Source organism: Vanellus vanellus, assembly GCF_965231255.1.
Source record: "Vanellus vanellus genome assembly, contig: HAP1_SCAFFOLD_45, whole genome shotgun sequence".
NCBI lineage: Eukaryota > Metazoa > Chordata > Aves > Charadriiformes > Charadriidae > Vanellus > Vanellus vanellus.
This window is the reverse complement of record NW_028128545.1, coordinates 94934-113540: the sequence shown is the minus strand read 5'-3', so window position 1 is coordinate 113540 and position 18607 is coordinate 94934. Positions and strand designations below refer to the sequence as shown.

The following is an 18607-nucleotide window of genomic DNA, read 5'->3' as shown; positions in this document are numbered from 1 at the left end:
CTCCAGCCTGTCAAGCCCCCTCTGCTTGGCAGCACCACCCTCCAGTGCATGAGCCTCTCCTCACAGTTTTGTGCCACCTGCAAGCTGTCTGAGGGGGCGCTGCCCCATCCTCCACATCACTGAATGCCAACAGGACCCACATCATGCAGCGCAGGGGGTTGCAGACATGCACCTTGATGTGGCATGACTTGTCACAGAAGGTTCAGAAATTTAGGGGAAAAATCCATGTGATTTTTTTATTATCTATACAGTGCTTCCCCTTTTTTTTTCATTCAAGCTATTAAAAGGTGTTCAAACTGTCTCATTTTTCATTTGAACATCACATCTCTTCATAGTTCTGATGTTACGTGGAATATCGGATCAGGTTGTATTCTTGCAGAGATCGTTAGACAGTAGGTAGCCGAGATTATTCGATAGTAGGTAGCAGATTACCTGCATTAGTTGTGCTAACAGCAGTGGCAGGAGGTTGCATTTAGTGCCTGAGCCAAAGGATAAAAATCCAAGGGCTCCAATGAACTCAGTGGGCTTTTGATCAGCAGATTGAATTCGCCACATTCAGAAAAAGAAAAGGTACATGAGAAAGGCGTGCTCTACCTGGACTGCCACAATGCATGTTTTAGGAGGTATGAAGCTAAATTATTCTAGCCCTTCCCCTCACCCCCTTCCAAAAAACCCAAAGCACTAGAAAAAAAACCCCAACAACTTCCAGAGCAATGGGGCTTCTAATAGCCAAGTAATTTTCTCCGTATCATTCCCATTCAACGAGCCACTTTGTCTGCTGAGTACCAACGTAAGATTCTTCCAGGAAAAAGTAAACAAAGAAAAAAACTTGTTGCACAGGCAGTTACCCCTGCTATGCTATGGAAGATGAAGAATTCCTCCCTCATCCAGAACCTTCCACCTACACGCAAAACCGTACTGACGTTTTCCTCCATCTCAACAACTCACAGGTGCCTCTTCCCTGGGAAAGTCTTTCCTCTGTCACGCTGTGGGGATGGCTGATCATAGGCAATGCAAGCCCCAAGCCTCAGCCGCCATCTGAGGCCACCATCCTCCTTTGGCCATGAGCAACAGCTCAAATTCCTTTTCAGCTTTAGCACAATCTACTCCCAAATAGCCACAGTCGCTAAAAGCTTCCTGTGTCCTGGATTGGTGGTTTGCAGGACCACCTCCCGGCTCCACGTGAACCAAGGCTAGCGGACAGCTGGATTTCAGGGAGGTCATTCAGGTTTGATCCTTTGTCCCCCGAACCATCCCCACAGGCCCAGCAGCACTGAAAGTCACAGCAGGCTGCGTGTGAGCAACCTGCTCCACTGGACTTTTGCCTCAGTCTTCACTGGCAAAGACTGCAGCCACACTACCCGTGAGGCAGAAGGCAAAGGCAAGGACTGGGAAAATGAAGAACTACCCACTATAGGTGAAGATCAAGTCTGAGACCACCTGAAGGTGCACAAGTGCATGGGATCTGATGGGCTCCAGGGAGACCTTAGAGCCCCTTCCAGTCCCTAAAGGGACCCTATAGGAGAGCTGGGAGGGACTTTTTACAAGGGCATGTAGTGATAGGATGAGGGGGAATGGTTTCAAACCGGAAGAGGGTAGATTTAGATTAGATATTACGAAGAAGTTTTTCACTCTGAGGGTGATGAGGCTGCCCAGGGAAGTTGTGGAGGCCCCATCCCCGGAGGTGTTCAAGGCCAGGTTGGACAGGTAGAGCAACCTGGTCTGGTGGGAGGTGTCCCTGCCCAGGGTGGAGGGGGTGGAACTGGATGATCTTCAAGGTCCCTTCTGACCTAAACCAGTCTGTGATTTTCTGATGATAAGGAAGGAGCAAGACAAAAAGGAGGAATGGGTACAGGGAGTGAGACATACAGGATGAGAGAAAAAGCAGGACAGGGAAGAGGCCAGAGAAACTGTGAAAAACAGAGGGATGCAGAGCGGGACAAAGAGGCAGAGAATGAAAAAAACATCAATGTGCTTCAGGACAGCGACAAAGAAAGAGAAAAAGAGGAGCAGGGAGCAGGACAGAGAAGGAACAAGAAAAAAAAAGGGACAGGTAGAATGGAAGAGAAAGAGAGGGGCCAGAGACTAGAGCAGGGGCAGGCTGCAGGATACAAGAATCGCCAGATGAAGAGAGGTACAGGGAAGCAAAAGAGTGACACCAGCAAGGGAAAGGCCGGGAGGCACAGCCACAGGGAGGGACCCGGACGCGGCAGAGGGGCGACACAGCCCCAGGGGCACAGGACTCAACGCAGTTCCTGCTCTTGGTGCTACCAGCAGAATTTGACAGTTCAGGCGCTTCTGTCTCTACCTCTCTCAGCTCTTACAACACGAAGCTTCCCGGAGACACAGCCTCGCAGATGCACACTCACACTATATGGCCGTACCATACTTTTGGTTATGGATATGGACCCCACGGTGCATGTTGCGATCAGGTCTGCTGAGGGCCACTCACAGGGACCCTTCCTCACCTGGAGAGGGCGGCTGTCTCTTGTCTGCAGCTGGGGGCAGCTTCCAGCTCCATCCCCTTTGTGTCCTTCTCCAGCAGCTTCACCTTTTCTGATCAACTTCAGCCGGAGCCAGAGGCAGCCACCAACATCCCACGGGGAGGGACGGACAACTGAGCCCTCAGCGCGGCCTCGGGGAGAGGGAGAGAACGGCGATCCCCTCAGCCGGCCCCGGGCTGGAGCCCCTCCTGCTGCGGGAGCTGCTGCAGACACCGCTCCTTCCCCGCGCGGGCGCTGACAGCACTGCGTTACCGGGGATGGAGCGCGCCCGAGGCCCAGCTGGCTGCTGCCAGGCCAGGCCGTGGGGCGGCCTGGGGCTGCGGGACAGCCCTCGGGGGAGGCGCTGGGGCCGGGGCGGCTGCAGGGGGCGAGCGGGGCCGGGGCGGCTGAGGGGGGCTCAGGGGGTCGGGGGGCCCGCTGCCTCTGCCCGGCTCCAGCTGAGCGGGACCCCATCGCTGCGGGCGGTTCGGGGCAGCCCCAGCCCTCCCCTCAGCCTGCGGGGCCACGGCAGCTGCCGGAGTGCCCCGGGAAGGAACATGGCCGCCGGGCAGCCCCGTGCCCCGGGACTACAGCTCCCGGCATGCCCCGGGGCGCACCTGCTCCCAGCATGCCCTGCGCGCACCTTCCCGCCCTCGGGCCCTGCGGGACACCGCCCACACCCCCCGCAGCAGCCATGGCCGCCTACCCGGGGCTGCCCAGGCCCAGGGCCAGGCCCAGGAGCCCCGGTGGGGCCGGGAGGAGAGGCGGGAGGGAGGGGGAGAGCGGGGAGAGGGGTGGGGCGGGGCGGTGGGGTGGGGTGGGTGGAGAGGGGCGAGAGATTAGAGAGGGAGGGGAGAATACGTAGGGGAGAGGGAGAGAGAGCAGAGAGAGAGGAGGGGGACAGGGAGAGGAGAGGGACAGAGGGAGGTGTGAGAAACGCCCTCACTATTGAATTTTAGTCCGGGACAAATTCGGTGGAGCAAAGAATATTTATTACAGTGCTGGGAGTTACACAGGGGATTTATCCTCCTGTGGCTCAGTTTTCCCTTTACAACCGCTTGTTTTTATTTCGTATTCCTTATACTTATTCATGTTTGTTCTTGGAACATAGTTTGCATAATCAAGGAGTTTTTGGAACGCGACCCACCCCCAAATACATAATCAATGAGTTCTGGGAATGCAACCCACCCTGCAATTTACATAATCAATGGCTTCTTGCAATGCAGCCCACCCCCGAGCACGCCCCTCCCTTCCAGCGCCGCAGGCGCTGCGCTGCCTCAGGGGTCTCCTGGTGGTCATCGGGAGGGAGGCTCGAAGTCTTTATCACCACATCCTTCTTGTGGCTTCTTCATTCCTTACCCTCCTGTGGTTATCTTAGCTAACGACACCACCCTTTGTTCTGCAAATTTTCGGTAGTTCTACCTGTTGCTTTCGTCTGATATCCAATTTAACACTCTCCCTTTCCCAAATGCACAGCGAGCGCACACCCGTCTTAGCTGAAGCCATAGCGAGCACACATTCATTTGAGCTGAAGCAAAATTTTTGCCAAATTACTTATTACAATTCCACCCTTTTTATCATCTAATTTTGCTGAAGCGTTTTACATCTGTCTCGCAGGATTCTTCCATTTTAGCAAGAATTTGAGTGGCTTCTTTGAGGTTTTCTTCTTTTTTGGCTTTTCTCAAGATCATGATTTTCTGAGGAGTGGCTGCCACTTGCAGTCTTTGGACTACACTGTGAATTAATCTTATGAAACGGGGTATTTAAACAAGGCAGAAATAAGAAACTTTCAAAAGGCACACAGCAGAATCAGTCTTAATTTCTTCCATCAAGCGATTTTCAGTAATTCATTTCATCAACTGGCGTTTACCATTGAATTTCTTTTTTGCACCAGCACATGTTATTTTTTTTTTATATCAGCAGCGATTTCTCGTACTGCTTTTTCATTATCATCAATTTTTAAACGACAAACAGATATGTTAAATTTTCTACACACCTCTCCTTTTACTGCTCGCAGATAGTCTAGTGCGAGCCGATTCTGGTAGAACGCTGCCCTTGTCTGAGGTTGTTGGTGGGTTAACAGTTTTAGTCCTGAAGCCGTTTTGTTAGTGATCAGCTCAACTACTGCTTGTAGTCTTATAATTTGATTCAGCATATAGATGGGGTTTTATATCCCCAGCTACCGTCTTGGGCCCACGTGGCTGGTTTGTGTGTCCTGGTTGAATTATTCTCAAGGTGCAGGTCTTTCTTCAGTGAGGTGGTAATTCTGGGAATGCCCAGTTTCTACATATCCAGAACAACGCATCCAGTGCCTGCCAAAACTCTTTCATTGTATCTTCTACATTTTCTTAATATTGTGAGCTGTTTTTCATTCCTGAGAATGGATTCATACCCTCCTTCTTACTTTTAAAGAGACTACTTTTTGGTACCCGGGTGTCATGGTTTAGGCCAAAATCCGCTACTGGGGACCTGGCGGACCCCAGATGGGACCGACAGAATGTTTTCATTAATTAAGAAACAAAGTTACTGAACCAAATTGGTTCTGTTTTACCTCAAACCAGGACACCGGGTACAATTTTTGGTTTCGTTTTGAAACGTTAGGTATGACCTTGGTTTTCAAGGAAACCAAGTTTGGGTGAAGTTTGAATCTATTTTTAAGACTTTTTTTTTTTTTTTTTTTTTACATGGGGTCTCCCCCATTCGATCTGAAAAGTTCCCTCCCTCCCAAGTCAAACTGACTTTTCCAATTACTGTGGAACTTATCACTCACTTGTCAGGCCTCCTTTTTTTTTTTTTTTTTTCCTCATGGTCAGGGTATAATTCCATTCCAGGATTTCAATCGGACTCAAACTTGTGCCTCTCCACAGCCACTCTTCAGCCATTCAACCTCCCCCACAGACCCAGCAGTCAGTCACATTTAATTCTTTAGCTATGTCTGTTGCTAGATTTAAAAACAAGTTTTGCCCAAGAGTGGGGAATCCTAACTCTTTTTGTAACTGTTTTTGCAGCTTCTGGTATATGCTCTTGTTTTGTACTTTTAATTTTTTTCTTCTCTGTTTTGTGACCTTTGTCACGCTCTTCACTAGTTCTTCCTTCACCATCTCTTGTACTCCCCCTCCGTCTGGAATATCCCAGTGACCTGCCTCAGTGAAGCGGACCCATTTTTTCCTTTCAGGACACCCTACTCCTAATCTTGTTCCGCCTATTCCTAAATTCTGTCCAACCCAATATTCTTGTCCACCGTATTTGCACATTTTTAAACTCTCGTGAGTATAACATTGGTGATTGATATGCGTGTGCACGGTCATAGTGTAAAAGGACTATCAACCCCAGGAGACCGTCTGAGAGCACTTCTGGCATTCGTCACCAGATACTAGAGATACCACTAGTGATAATACCACTGGCAGTGGAGGTCCAGCATGGCTTATACTCCTACCTCTCGTGCCTATTGGGGTGCCTCCAACAGCCGAGAAATAGTTCTTCTTGGCAGCGAGTATAGAGGCCAGCCTGGTCTTTAGTTCGGTATCTCTGATTCTTGTGGCACAATAGGTTTTTTTCTTCAGTCCCGGAACTCGTATTTGAGTTGATATTTCGAGGATCTATAAACATTCTGGTTGGGTCGGTCCACATTACGTAATTTTCTGTGGTTCTGCAACAATAATGTCTAATCCACTTACACTTATCTATTGGGGTTGTATACTCACATCAGATACATTAAAGATCGAAGACTTGGGAGAGGTACTGCTCCTGTCTGCAATGGGGACCTAAAACGACCTTATTACAATTCTTACACTTAACCTGTAGGTACACGCAACAATTACAATCGCAGCAAAGTAGGGTCGAAGGGGTTGGATGCCACTCTAGTCCGAAGGCACTTTCAAGGCTTTTGCTGTCTGTTGCTCTCATGCAGCAGTACTGACTCTTATGTGCCTTCTGAAGGCTCTCCAGGGCTTTTTCCTGTCAAAGCAAAAACATGACACTTCCTTCCCATGGTTAATTTCCATATGCATACTTTGAATCTGTATAGATAATGCCTTCTTTTCTCTGGAGATAATCTAAAGCTCTCTTCAGAGCGTATAGTTCACAACTCTGGGCTGACTAATTCGCTGTTAATCCTCCTTCTTCAATTACTGCTTTTTTTTCCCCATCGATGATGACATAACTACTTGCTCTCTTTCCATCTAGACATCAGGAGGAATGGTCTATAAAAAATTTTTGGATATTTTTGTTGGTGGTGGTGGTTTTTTTTTTTTTTATATATATATATAGGGCATCAGTGTGTTTATTAGGTCTCCTCTTATCCTGGTTTGGTAATCTATAAAGTCTAAACAATCATGTTCCATCTCCCCACTTGCCTGTCTATACAGGAATTGTGAAGGATTCGTGTTTCCGTCTACTATGAGGGTCAAATCATTCTTTTCTATTAAAATGGTTTCGTACTTCACAATTCTGGAATCTGTTAACCACCGGCCAGACTTTTGAGATAAGATAGTTCTTACAGTGTGTGTGTGGATGTACGATTAGGGTTCTTCTGGAAGTTAATTTTTGGCTTTTTTCTACTAATATTGCTGTGGCCACTACTGCCTGTATGCATGTGGGCCACCCCCAACATACCGGGTCCATTAATTTTGGATAGGTATCCCACCGGTTTTCTTTCTCCATCCCATTCCTGCATTATGACTCCATGCGCTATCAATTCTTCCGTGTTTACAAAAAGGTGAAACTTTTTTTTTTTTTTTTCTTAGGGAGGGGAGGGCTAAAACCAGGGCTTCTATTAACTTTTGCTTCAATTCTTTAAATTGCTCTTGTTTGTCTTCTGTCCACTGTATTGGACCGTCTTTTACAAGTTTGTCATACAGAAATTTTATTGATTGAGTGTACCCTTTAACCCATAATTTACAGTACTCTAGTAACCTTAAAATCTTCTTTATTTCTCATTTCATTCTTGGGACACTTAATGCTGTAATTCGTTCTGGATTGATTTTTCTTTTTCTTTCACTAATCAGGTGCTCTTTCTTTCTTTTGTACAAACTGCAGTTTTGTTGTTGAGACTCTTAATTTTTGTTCTTCAAAAAAATTCAGCCCTCTGCTTCTCTTCATTGCGCCTCACATATATACTTTTTGTGCTTCTCGTAACAACTCATTGATTCTTCTCTTATGCCAGTTTTCCATCTTTTTCATTTTTTTTCTTAATATCTGGCCAGGCATGGGTGACAAAATTTACTTTTTAATAATCCCTGGCCAGCCACAGTCTCTGGGTCAATCTTAGAAAACTGCTGAATATTCCTTCGGAGCCTCTCCAAACACTCCGTCGGAGATTCCTCTTTCCCTTATTTACTTATTAAAACTTTTGCTCACATTTGATCCCCTCAGGGCTGCTTCTTTAATTCCCCTTATAATTAACGTCTGATAATCAGACACGTTTCTCCTTCCTGCGGGGTCATTTTGATTCCAATCAAGTCTTCGTAGGAGTAACTTTTGGTCCCTCACCACTCTATGAACGTTTTTCCTTTCTCATATTCTCATCCCTGCTAAACAAATCATTTGTCTGTCTTCCGGGGAGAACAAAGTTCCCATGATGGATTGCATTTCTTCCCAAGTGTATACATTTGGACCTAAAAATTGGTCTAATTGTTCTGACAAACTTAGGAGATTTCCAACAATTTCTTCATTTCTTTTTTAAAGTTCTTGACTTCTGTACTGGTTAGGGGCACATTCACAAATCCTGCCCCATTTTGAACTCCTGGCATCGGGACCTCCAGTAAAGGATGCAGCCCGATTGGTTCTGTCATCTTCTCATTTTCTTCCACTATGGACCTCCCCACTTCCTGCCTCCATTTCCTCTGGCTTTCCCTTCTAACGGGGACCTGAGGCTCCTTGCGCTTTCCGGAGGGTCCGGGTTATATGGGGAGGTAAATATTCAAGAGGATCCCAGACTGGTCTCTGGTCCTCCTCCTTCTCCTTTTGTGTCTCCCATTTAAAACCCCTGCAGCTCCTTTCCAACACGCTGCATACTCACTCTCTTCTTCATCAAATGGTTCTTTAGAGTTAACGTATACGTTTAGTGCTTGACACAGCCACCCCTCTACAGAACCATACTTTGGCCAATACTTCTCTGGCCTTATGGGCTCTTTGGTCCATTTAAACATACAATATATAATCTTCTTTCCTTTATCTTTATCCCGGGTGCAGGACTCTCCTTCCTGCCCCCATTGTAACAACATCCTCCCTAATGGACTGTCTGGAGGTATTCCTGGAATTTCCCTCAAATTCCTTTTTACTTTTCCCTTGTCCCATTATTTTCCCCCGGGGGATCTCTCAACTCCAGCCTTTCGCTTCGTCTCTTCACCGGCCAGTCTCCTCGCGGAGATACGGAACCGCAGTTAGAAAGACTCCGCACTCGCTTCGCAGATCTAGTCCGCGTCTCACTCACACCACTCTCAATCCCCCGTCACCCAGCCGCCCGAGCAATACTTAACAGTCAATTTTCTTACCCGGGTCTCGTGCACAAGTATTATCGGCTGCCGCGGTTATCCCTGGGACCCCTCTTTGGTCCACGAGCCCCTTCACCGGGCTGTTGCCGCTGGTCCATCACCGAGGGCGGGGAGAATCCGAGGATTGCTGAAATCAGCAGTGGCACGCTGTCCCGGTCTACTCACCCGTCCAAGGCTCCGAACGTGGGCTTCAGGTCTCCTGGACGAGCCCCCAAATTGTGAGAAACACACTCACTGTATTGAATTTTAGTCCGGGGCAAATTCGGTGGAGCAAAGAATATTTATTACAGCGCTGGGAGTTACACAGGGGGTTTCTCCTCCTGTGCCTCATTTTTCCCTTTACAACCGCTTGTTTTTATTTTGTATTCTTTATAATTATTCATGTTTCTTCTTGGAACATAGTTTGCATAATCAATGAGTTTTTGGAACGCCACCCACCCCCAAATACATAAACAATGAGTTCTGGGAATGCAACCCACCCCCAAATACATAATCAATGAGTTCTGGGAATGCAAATGCCCCCCTCCCAGGTGCTATGCTTCTTCAGGGGTCTTCCTGATAGTCCATGGAGGGAGGGCCAAAGTCTTTATCACCATGTCCTTCTTGTGGCTTCTTCATTCTTTACACTCCTGTGGTTATCTTAGCTAACTACACCACCCTTTGTTCTGCAAATTTTCGGTAGTTCTACCTGTTGCTTTCGTCTGATATCCAATTTAACACTCTCCCTTTCCCAAATGCACAGCGAGCGCACACCCGTCTTAGCTGAAGCCATAGCGAGCACACATTCATTTGAGCTGAAGCAAAATTTTTGCCAAATTACTTATTACAATTCCACCCTTTTTATCATCTAATTTTGCTGAAGCGTTTTACATCTGTCTCGCAGGATTCTTCCATTTTAGCAAGAATTTGAGTGGCTTCTTTGAGGTTTTCTTCTTTTTTGGCTTTTCTCAAGATCATGATTTTCTGAGGAGTGGCTGCCACTTGCAGTCTTTGGACTACACTGTGAATTAATCTTATGAAACGGGGTATTTAAACAAGGCAGAAATAAGAAACTTTCAAAAGGCACACAGCAGAATCAGTCTTACTTTCTTCTACTAAGCGATTTTCAGTAATTCATTTCACCAACTGGCATTTACCATTGAATTTCCTTTTTGCACCAGCACGTGTTATTTTTTTGGATATCAGCAGTGATTTCTCATACTGCTTTTTCATTATCATCAATTTTTAAATGACAATCAGGTATGTTAAATTTTCTACACACCTCTCCTTTTACTGCTCGCAGATAGTCTAGTGCGAGCCGATTCTGGTAGAACGCTGCCCTTGTCTGAGGTTGTTGGTGGGTTAACAGTTTTAGTCCTGAAGCTGTTTTGTTAGTGATCAGCTCAACTACTGCTTGTAGTCTTATAATTTGATTCAGCATATAGGTGGGGGTTTATATCCCCAGCTACCGTCTTGGGCCCACGTGGCTGGTTTGTGTGTCCTGGTTGAATTATTCTCAAGGTGCAGGTCTTTCTTCAGTGAGGTGGTAATTCTGGGAATGCCCAGTTTTTACATATCCAGAACAACTCATCCGGTGCCTGCCAAAACTCTTTCATTGTATCTTCTACATTTTCTTAATATTGTGAGCTGTTTTTCATTCCTGAGAATGGATTCATACCCTCCTTCTTACGTTTAAAGAGACTACTTTTTGGTACCCGGGTATCGTGGTTTAGGCCAAAATCCGCTACTGGGGACATGGGGGACCCCAGATGGGACCGACAGAATGTTTTCATTAATTAAGAAACAAAGTTACTGAACAAAATTGGTTCTGTTTTACCTCAAACCAGGACACCGGGTACAATTTTTGGTTTCGTTTTGAAACGTTAGGTACGACTTTGGTTTTTAAGGAAATCAAGTTCGGGTGAAACTTGAATCTATTTTTAAGACTTTATTTTTTTACATGGTGTCTCCCCCATTCGATCTGAAAAGTTCCCTTCCTCCCAGGTCAAAGAGACATTTCCAATTACTGTGGAACTTATCACCCACTTGTTAGGCCTCCTTTTTTTTTTTTTTTTTTTCTCATGGTGAGGGTATATTTCCATTCCAGGATTTCAATCGGACTCAAACTTGTGCCTCTCCACGGCCACTCTTCAGTCATTAAAGGTCCCCCCACAGACCCAGCAGTCAGTCACATTTAATTCTTTAGCTATGTCTGTTGCTAGATTTTAAAAACAAGTTTTGCCCAAGAGTGGGGAATCCTAACTCTTTTTGAAACTGTTTTTGCAGCTTCTTGGTATATGCTCTCATTTCGTACTTTTAATTTTTTTCTTCTCTGTTTTGTGACCTTTGTCACGCTCTTCACTAGTTCTTCTTTCACCATATCTTGTACTCTCTCTTTGTCTGGAATATCCCAGTGACCTGCCTTAGTGAAGCAGAGCCTTTTTTTTTTCCTTTTAGGACACCTTACTCTTAATCTTGTTCTACCTATTCCTAAATTCTGTCCAACCCAATATTCTTGTCCCCCGTATTTGCACACTTTTAAACTCTCAAGGGTATAATATTGGTGATTGATACGCATGTGCACAGTCATAGTATAAAAGGACTATCAACCCCAGGAGACCGTCTGAGAGCACTTCTGGCATTCGTCACCAGGTACTAGAGATACCACTAGTGATAATACCACTGGAAGTGGAGGTCCAGCATGGCTTATACTCCTACCTCTCGTGCCTATTGGGGTGCCTCCAACAGCCGAGAAATAGTTCTTCTTGGCAGCGAGTCCAGAGGCCAACCTGGTCTTGCCCTCCATCCTCTTTAGTTCAGTATCTCTGATTCTTGTGGCACAGTAGGGTTTTTTCTTCGGTCCTGGAACTCGTATTGGAGTTGATATTTTAAGGATCTATAAACATTATGGTTGGGTCGGTCCACATTACGTAATTTTCTGTGGATTCTGCAACAATAATATCTAATTTACTTACATTTATCTATTGGGGTATACTCACATCAGATACACTAAAGATCGAAGACTTGGGAGAGGTACTGCTCTTGTCTGCCACGGGGACCTAAAATGACCTTATTACAATTATTACACTTAAACCGTATATACACGCAACAATTACAATCGCAGCAAAGTAGGGTCAAAGGGGTTGGATGCCACTCTAGTCTGAAGGCACTCTCGAGGCTTTTGCTGTCTGTTGCTCTCATGCAGCAGTACTGACTCTTACGCGCCTTCTGAAGGCTCTCCAGGGCTTTTTCCTGTCAAAGCAAAAACACCAGACTTCCTTCTCATGGTTAATTTCCGTATGCGTACTTTGAATCTGTATAGATAATGCCTTCTTTTCTCTGGAGATAATCTAAAGCTCTCTTCAGAGTGTATAGTTCACAACTCTGGGTTGACTAATTCGCTGTTAATCCTCCTTCTTCAATTACTGCTTTTTTTTTCCCCTATTGATGACAACATAACTACTTGCTCTCTTTTCATCTATACATCAGGAGGAATCGTCTATAAAAAAATTTTTGGAGATTTTTGTTGTTGTTGTTGTTTTTGTTTTATAAATATATATAGGGCATCAGTGTGTTTATTAGGTCTCCTCTTATCCTGGTTTGGTAATCTATAAAGTCTAAACAATCATGTTCCATCTCCCCACTTGTCTGTCTATACAAGAATTGTGAAGGATTCGTGTTTCCGTCTACTATGAGGGTCAAATAATTTTTTTCTATTAAAATGGTTTCGTACTTCACAATTCTGGAATCTGTTAACCACCAGCCAGACTTTTGAGATAAGATAGTTCTTACAGTGTGTGTGTGGATGTACGATTAGGGTTCTTCTGGAAGTTAATTTTTGGCTTTTTTTCTACTAATATTGCTGTGGCCACTACTGCCTGTATGGATGTGGGCCACCCCCAACATACTGGGTCTATTAATTTTGAATAGATATGCCACCGGTTTTCTTTCTCCGACGCATTCCTGCATTATGACTCCATGCGCTATCCATTCTTCTGCGTTTACAAAAAGGTGAAATGGTTTTTCTAGGGACGGGAGGGCTAAAACCGGGGCTTTTATTAGCTTCTGCTTTAATTCTTTAAATTGCTCTTGTTCTTCTTCTGTCCACTTTATTGGACCTTCTTTTACAAGTTTGTCATACAAAAATTTTACTGATTGAGTGTATCCTTTAACCCATAATTTACAGTACTCTAGTAACCTTAAAATCTTCTTTATTTCTCATTTCATTCTTGGGACACTTAATGCTGTAATTCGTTCTGGATTGATTTTTCTTTTTCTTTCACTAATTAGATGCTCTTACTTTCTTTTGTACAAACTGCAGTTTTGTTGTTGAGACTCTTAATTCTTGTTCTTCAAAAAAAAAATTTCAGCAAACATATTGATGTCTCCTTCTGACTTTTTGCTCTCTCTCTCTTGATACCAAGAGATCATTTACATATTGCAAGATTCTTACTCCGGGTTCTGCCTGGAACTCCTCTAAAATTTTCTCTAGTGTCTGTTCAAATAGATTTGGGGATTTTGTGAATCCTTGAGGCAGGGAGGTCCAGCGGAGTTGCTGGTTCTTCCCAGTGTCTGGATCTTCCCGTTCAAAGGCAATTTCATAATACAAGACTTCTCAGCTGCTGAGTCTACTAAAAAGGTGTAAATTTCCTCCTGGGGCCTAATTTTAACTTTATCAAGGGCTCACTAATTCTTTCTTCCCCCAGCAGGTAGAGCCCTTGACACCCTTATTCTTCCTGTTGACAGATTTTAAACACTCGTTGATCTCTCTTTTGCCTGGGACACTCTCTTTTAAAATGTTCTTCCTGCCCACAATGGTAACACTTTCCGCCCTCTGGGGCTCCTGATTTCATTCACATGGGCTTTTTGAGCAGCAGCAGATGGGCTCCCTGTATCTTGTGTGCTCTCATCCCTGGCCCCGTATTCTGGGGCCCTTTATCTTTAGTCTTTGTTATTTCTTTTACAGTCACTACCATTAGTTTTGCTTTTGCCCTCTGCTTCTCCTCATCGTGCCTCACATACACTCTTTGTGCTTCTCGTAACAGCTCATTCATTCCTCTCTCATGCCAGTCTTCCATCTTTTCCATTTTTTTCCTAATACCTGGCCAGGCATGGGTGACAAAATTTATTTTTTTAATAATTGCTGGCCAGCCACAGTCTCTGGATCAGTCCCAGAAAACTGCTGAATATTCCTTCAGAGCCTCTTCAACTTCCATCAGCGATTCCTCTTGAGTTCTTGGAACACAACCCACCCCCAAATACATAATCAATGAGTTCTTGGAATGCAGCCCACCCCCAAACATGCCCCCTCCCTTCCAGCGGCGCAGGCGATGTGCTGCCTCAGGGGTCTTCCTGACAGTCATTGGAGGGAGGCTCGAAGTCTTTATCACCATGTTCTTCTTGTGGCTTCTTCATTCCTTACACTCCTGTGGTTATCTTAGCTAACGACACCACCCTTTGCCCTGCAAGTTTCTGTCCTTCCAACTGTTGCTCTCGTCTGATATCCTGTCTAACACTATCCCTTTCCCAAACGCACAGCGAGCACAGACCCATCTTAGCTGAAGCCATAGAGGGCACACATTCATTTGAGGTGAAGCAAAATTCTTTTGCTAAATTACTTATTACAACAGCATCACACACTGACACACACCCCGACTGCATAAGAACACACACACTGACTACAGACCAACACACACTAACACCCCACACACGCCCCCACCACACATGGAACACCCCACGTAATGCACACAGTGCTCGTGCACGTCATGCACAGAGCGTGGAAGGCATGCACATGCAGCACGCACGCACACACACACGCAGTGCGGGCACACACAGCCTGCCAGCATACGCACAAAATGCGCGCCCACACGGCACGCGCTCGACCCAGTAAACGCATACCTGCAGTGCGCACACTCAGAGGCTCATCTACACCACACTGCACGTAAACAGTGTGCACCCACCGTGTGGGTACCGGGACACGGAGTGCACCCAGACACCGAGTGCACCCACACACAGGGCACACACGATGCGTGCACACACAGAGTGCAGCACACCAACTGACGTGCCGGCATTTCCCAGTCCCTGAAGGGCCGACAGGAGAGCTGGGGAGGGACTTTTTACAAGGGCGTGTAGTGACAGGATGAGGGGGAAGGGCTTCAAACTGGAAGAGGGGAGGTTTAGAATAGATCTTAGGAAGAAATTGTTGACTGTGAGGGTGTTGGACCCTGGCGCAGGTTGCCCAGAGAAGCTGTGGCTGCCCCATCCCGGGAAGTGTTCAAGGCCAGGTTGGACGGGGCTCTGGGCAACCTGGGCTGGTGGGAGGTGTCCCTGCCCAGGGCAGGGGGGTTGGAACTTGATGGTGTTCAAGGTCCCTTCCAACCTAAACCATTCTGTGATTCTGTGTGTGCGCCCAGGCGTGCGCATAGGTACGGAGTGCAGCATGTGGGTGTGCTGGACTCGTCCCACTCGCACATCACCGCTTGCCTGTTGCGGCTGTAGCCAGATGGGCCCCTCAACACCCAAAACAGTGCATGCTGCCTGTAGCAGTTCTGTTCTGTTCTCTGGTGTATGTGTTTTGGGAAGGCCCTGGTGGCAAAGGGCTGCAGAGAGCGGGGTGGCAGTGAACTTCCCCAAGAGGCCGCGATGCCACACGGGGTTTTTTGCTGCCAGCTGTCAGCAGGCAGCGCTCGCAGCCAGGCGCTGCTGCCTGCCGCGGGGCCTGCACAGCCTTGTCCCGCAGGCAGAGCGTTCAGCGGGGGTCTGTCGGGGGTGTCCCATGCCGGCTTCTGCCTCTCCTCCTTCCGGGAACCCCCCATGGTGCCCCCCCTTCTGCCAAGAGGCCACCGGGCCCGGTGCCCGGAACCAGCGACTCTGTGACATCAGCCCCGGGAACAAGAGCACCGTGGGCAGCGTGAGCACTGCGGGCACTACGTCGGCTGCGGCACTGGTGGCGACAGGCCCTCGGTTCGCTTCTTGCAGGTGCCACGTGCCGCCACTGGCAGCAATGAAACTGCTCCTCGTCGTCGTCCTGCTGGCCCTGTGCTGGCCTGTGCAAGGCGCGTGGGACAGCTGTGGGTAAGTGGCCCCAGGCTCTGGGGGGGAGCTTGGGCAACCCTGACGGGGTTCACTGGAGGGAGCCCGCTTGTCCCCCGTGGCCACAGCTTCCCCAACCCCGCCTGGGAGCCTCAGATCCTGGCCAGCACCCCGGCTGCTGGCACAGCTCCTCTACAGGGCTCAGGCAGAAACAGGGGCGCACGCATGCCCGCCCCAGGGGGTTCCCTGGCCCTGCTGTCCGTGCAGCGCCTTGTGGGGAGGGAAGAGGGCTGACCTTCAGCCTGAACCGCAGCACGCCGTGGAGCAGGACAGTCATGAGTTTCTGGTTACAGAGGGACCTGCGGGCTCCGGCCCATGGCTTACCAGTATGGCATGTCGCGCGTGGTGGGTGGCACCGATGCCCGTCCAGGAGCCTGGCCCTGGATCGTCAGCATCCAGGACCCCTGGGAAGCAGGCACGGGGCACATCTGCGGAGGGTCCCTCATCAGCCCACAGTGGGTCCTCACGGCGGCACACTGCTTCATCGAGGCCAGGTAAGGAGGGCCAGGGAAGGGGGCTGTCCCCACCACCCTCGCGGGTGCCCTGCGCGCAGCACCGCCTGCTACTCCCATCCCGGTTCCTGCCAGTACGCCCAGTGCCTGGGCACTGCCGAGCCCAGCCCAGAGACTGCTGAGGAGAAGGCTGGGCTCGGGCCACTGCTTCCTAGCAGCCTCCAGCGCCACGTGGCTCGTGCCTAAGGCATGCCAGGGCAGTGGCAGCCTGCGTGGCACTGCTCTCCTCTCTGCCCTGGGAAGCAGAAGGCAGGGAACGGCGGGGCTGCTGCAGCACGTGGCTCCGCTCCCTCTGACCCCCCTCTCCATCTGCCTTCCAGGCACATCAGCATGTGGCGCGTGGTGATCGGGGCCACCCAGTTGACTCAGCTGGGCCCCGAGGCCCAAGTGCGCCACATTAAGCGGCTGCTGGTTCACGAGCACTACAGGAATATGACGCAGAGGAACGACATCGCCCTGCTGGAGCTGGACCAGCCGGTCCAGTGCAACTACTACACCCAGCTTGCCTGTGTGCCCGATGCCTCACTTAGAGTGTCAGAGCTGCACACCTGCTACGTCAGCGGTTGGGGCGCCACCACTGCAAGATGTGAGTTCCCCAAAAGTGCTGGTGTCCTGAGTGCAAGCTCGGCACACTGGGGAGAGGGGTTGGGCTTCCCAAGAGCGGAGGCGAAAGCCGCAGTCAGGCTGCAGGGACGTATGCCTCCAGGGAGAATGGGCTGACCCACCGCCCAAAGCCAGACAGAGGGGAAACACGGGCACAGTGCCTTCAGGATGCAAAGCCAAGCCCTAGGGAAGGGGTTCACCCAGGCAGGGGGGGAGCTGCTGGGGCTTCATTGCTTTCTGTGCTCACAGCTGCAGGGTCAACGGATGTCCTGCAGGAGGCCAAGGTCCAGCTCATTGATGTCAACCTCTGCAACAGCAGCGGGTGGTACAGAGGGGCCATCCACAGCCACAACCTGTGTGCTGGCTATCCGCAGGGTGGCATCGACACCTGCCAGGTAGGACGTGCTGCAAGTCAAGCCCCGGCAGCACCGGCAGCCCTCTCGCAACGCCCAAACATCGCCCGGCACGTGCTTGGCCTGGCAAGTCACCCTGCCACCGCTGGGTCTCCACCGCTGCTGGGGCTCACCTCCCCTTCCCCAGCTGCAGGTCCTTGCCCAGTGCCCACCTTGTCCCAGAGCCCGGGGACGCTGCCCAGAAAGCCCATCCCGTGCTCCCGGCAGCCCATAGGTCCAGATCCCAAAGCATCCCCCTTCCACACAGCCGGGAGCACTGTGCAGAGATGAGAGAGCGCCCGACCTTACAGGCCCTCCACCCTCTCCCAGATGAGGCTCTGTAGGCTCCAGCGCCGGAGCAGCGCCGTTGTGTGCAGTGAGCAGAGCTCTGGCAGGTGCTGGGAGAGAGAAGGAGCCGGCCAGAGCGCTGACAGCAGCCACCCAACACCACCTCAACCCTCTCTCCTCCCCTGCAGGGTGACAGCGGTGGTCCTCTGGTGTGCAAAGACAACAACGCGGACTACTTCTGGCTTGTTGGGGTGACCAGCTGGGGGAGAGGCTGTGCCAGAGCCAAACGGCCCGGAGTCTACACCTCCACCCAGCACTTCTATGACTGGATCCTGGTCCAGATGGGACTGAGCCCAGCAGTAAGGGGTACTCCAACAGCACGGGCTTGGAGTCATTTTCTCACCGCCTCAACCCCTTATCAGAGGCCAAGGCCAACACCAACACCACCGGGCACGATTAGCTCCTGCCCATTTCCACTCCAGAAGCTGGTGGAATTCTTTAGTCGGCTGCAGGAGCTGCTGCAGGTCCTGTGGGGGAAAAAGGCTTGAGCAGCGTGACGAAGAGGCTCCAGAGCAGGCCGCCCTGTTCCACGACCATTTCCTTCCGGGGCAATGCCTGCTGAGCCAAAGGCAGCCTCAGTGCCAAGGCCTGCTCTGTCCTGCCCGCGCTCCTCTGAGCGCAGAAGGGCTGATGTTGACTCGGTTGTAGAAATAAAGTTCCTGATTTTCACAGCTGAGCGTGCTTGAGTCCAATTCAGTCTCCGG

General features: G+C 49.2%; 1 protein-coding gene across 1 annotated transcript; it reads left to right on the top strand.

Moving 5' to 3' along the window:
- Nucleotides 1–16381: 16381 nt before the first annotated feature.
- Nucleotides 16382–18202, top strand: LOC309684194 (acrosin-like; the record flags this gene model as incomplete). Its single annotated transcript, XM_082500138.1, has 4 exons — nucleotides 16382–16542; nucleotides 16881–17146; nucleotides 17413–17558; nucleotides 18032–18202. Coding segments are annotated over 4 exons (744 nt in total), but the record flags the coding sequence as incomplete, so codon positions are not given.
- Between the last annotated feature and the right edge of the window lie 405 nt (nucleotides 18203–18607).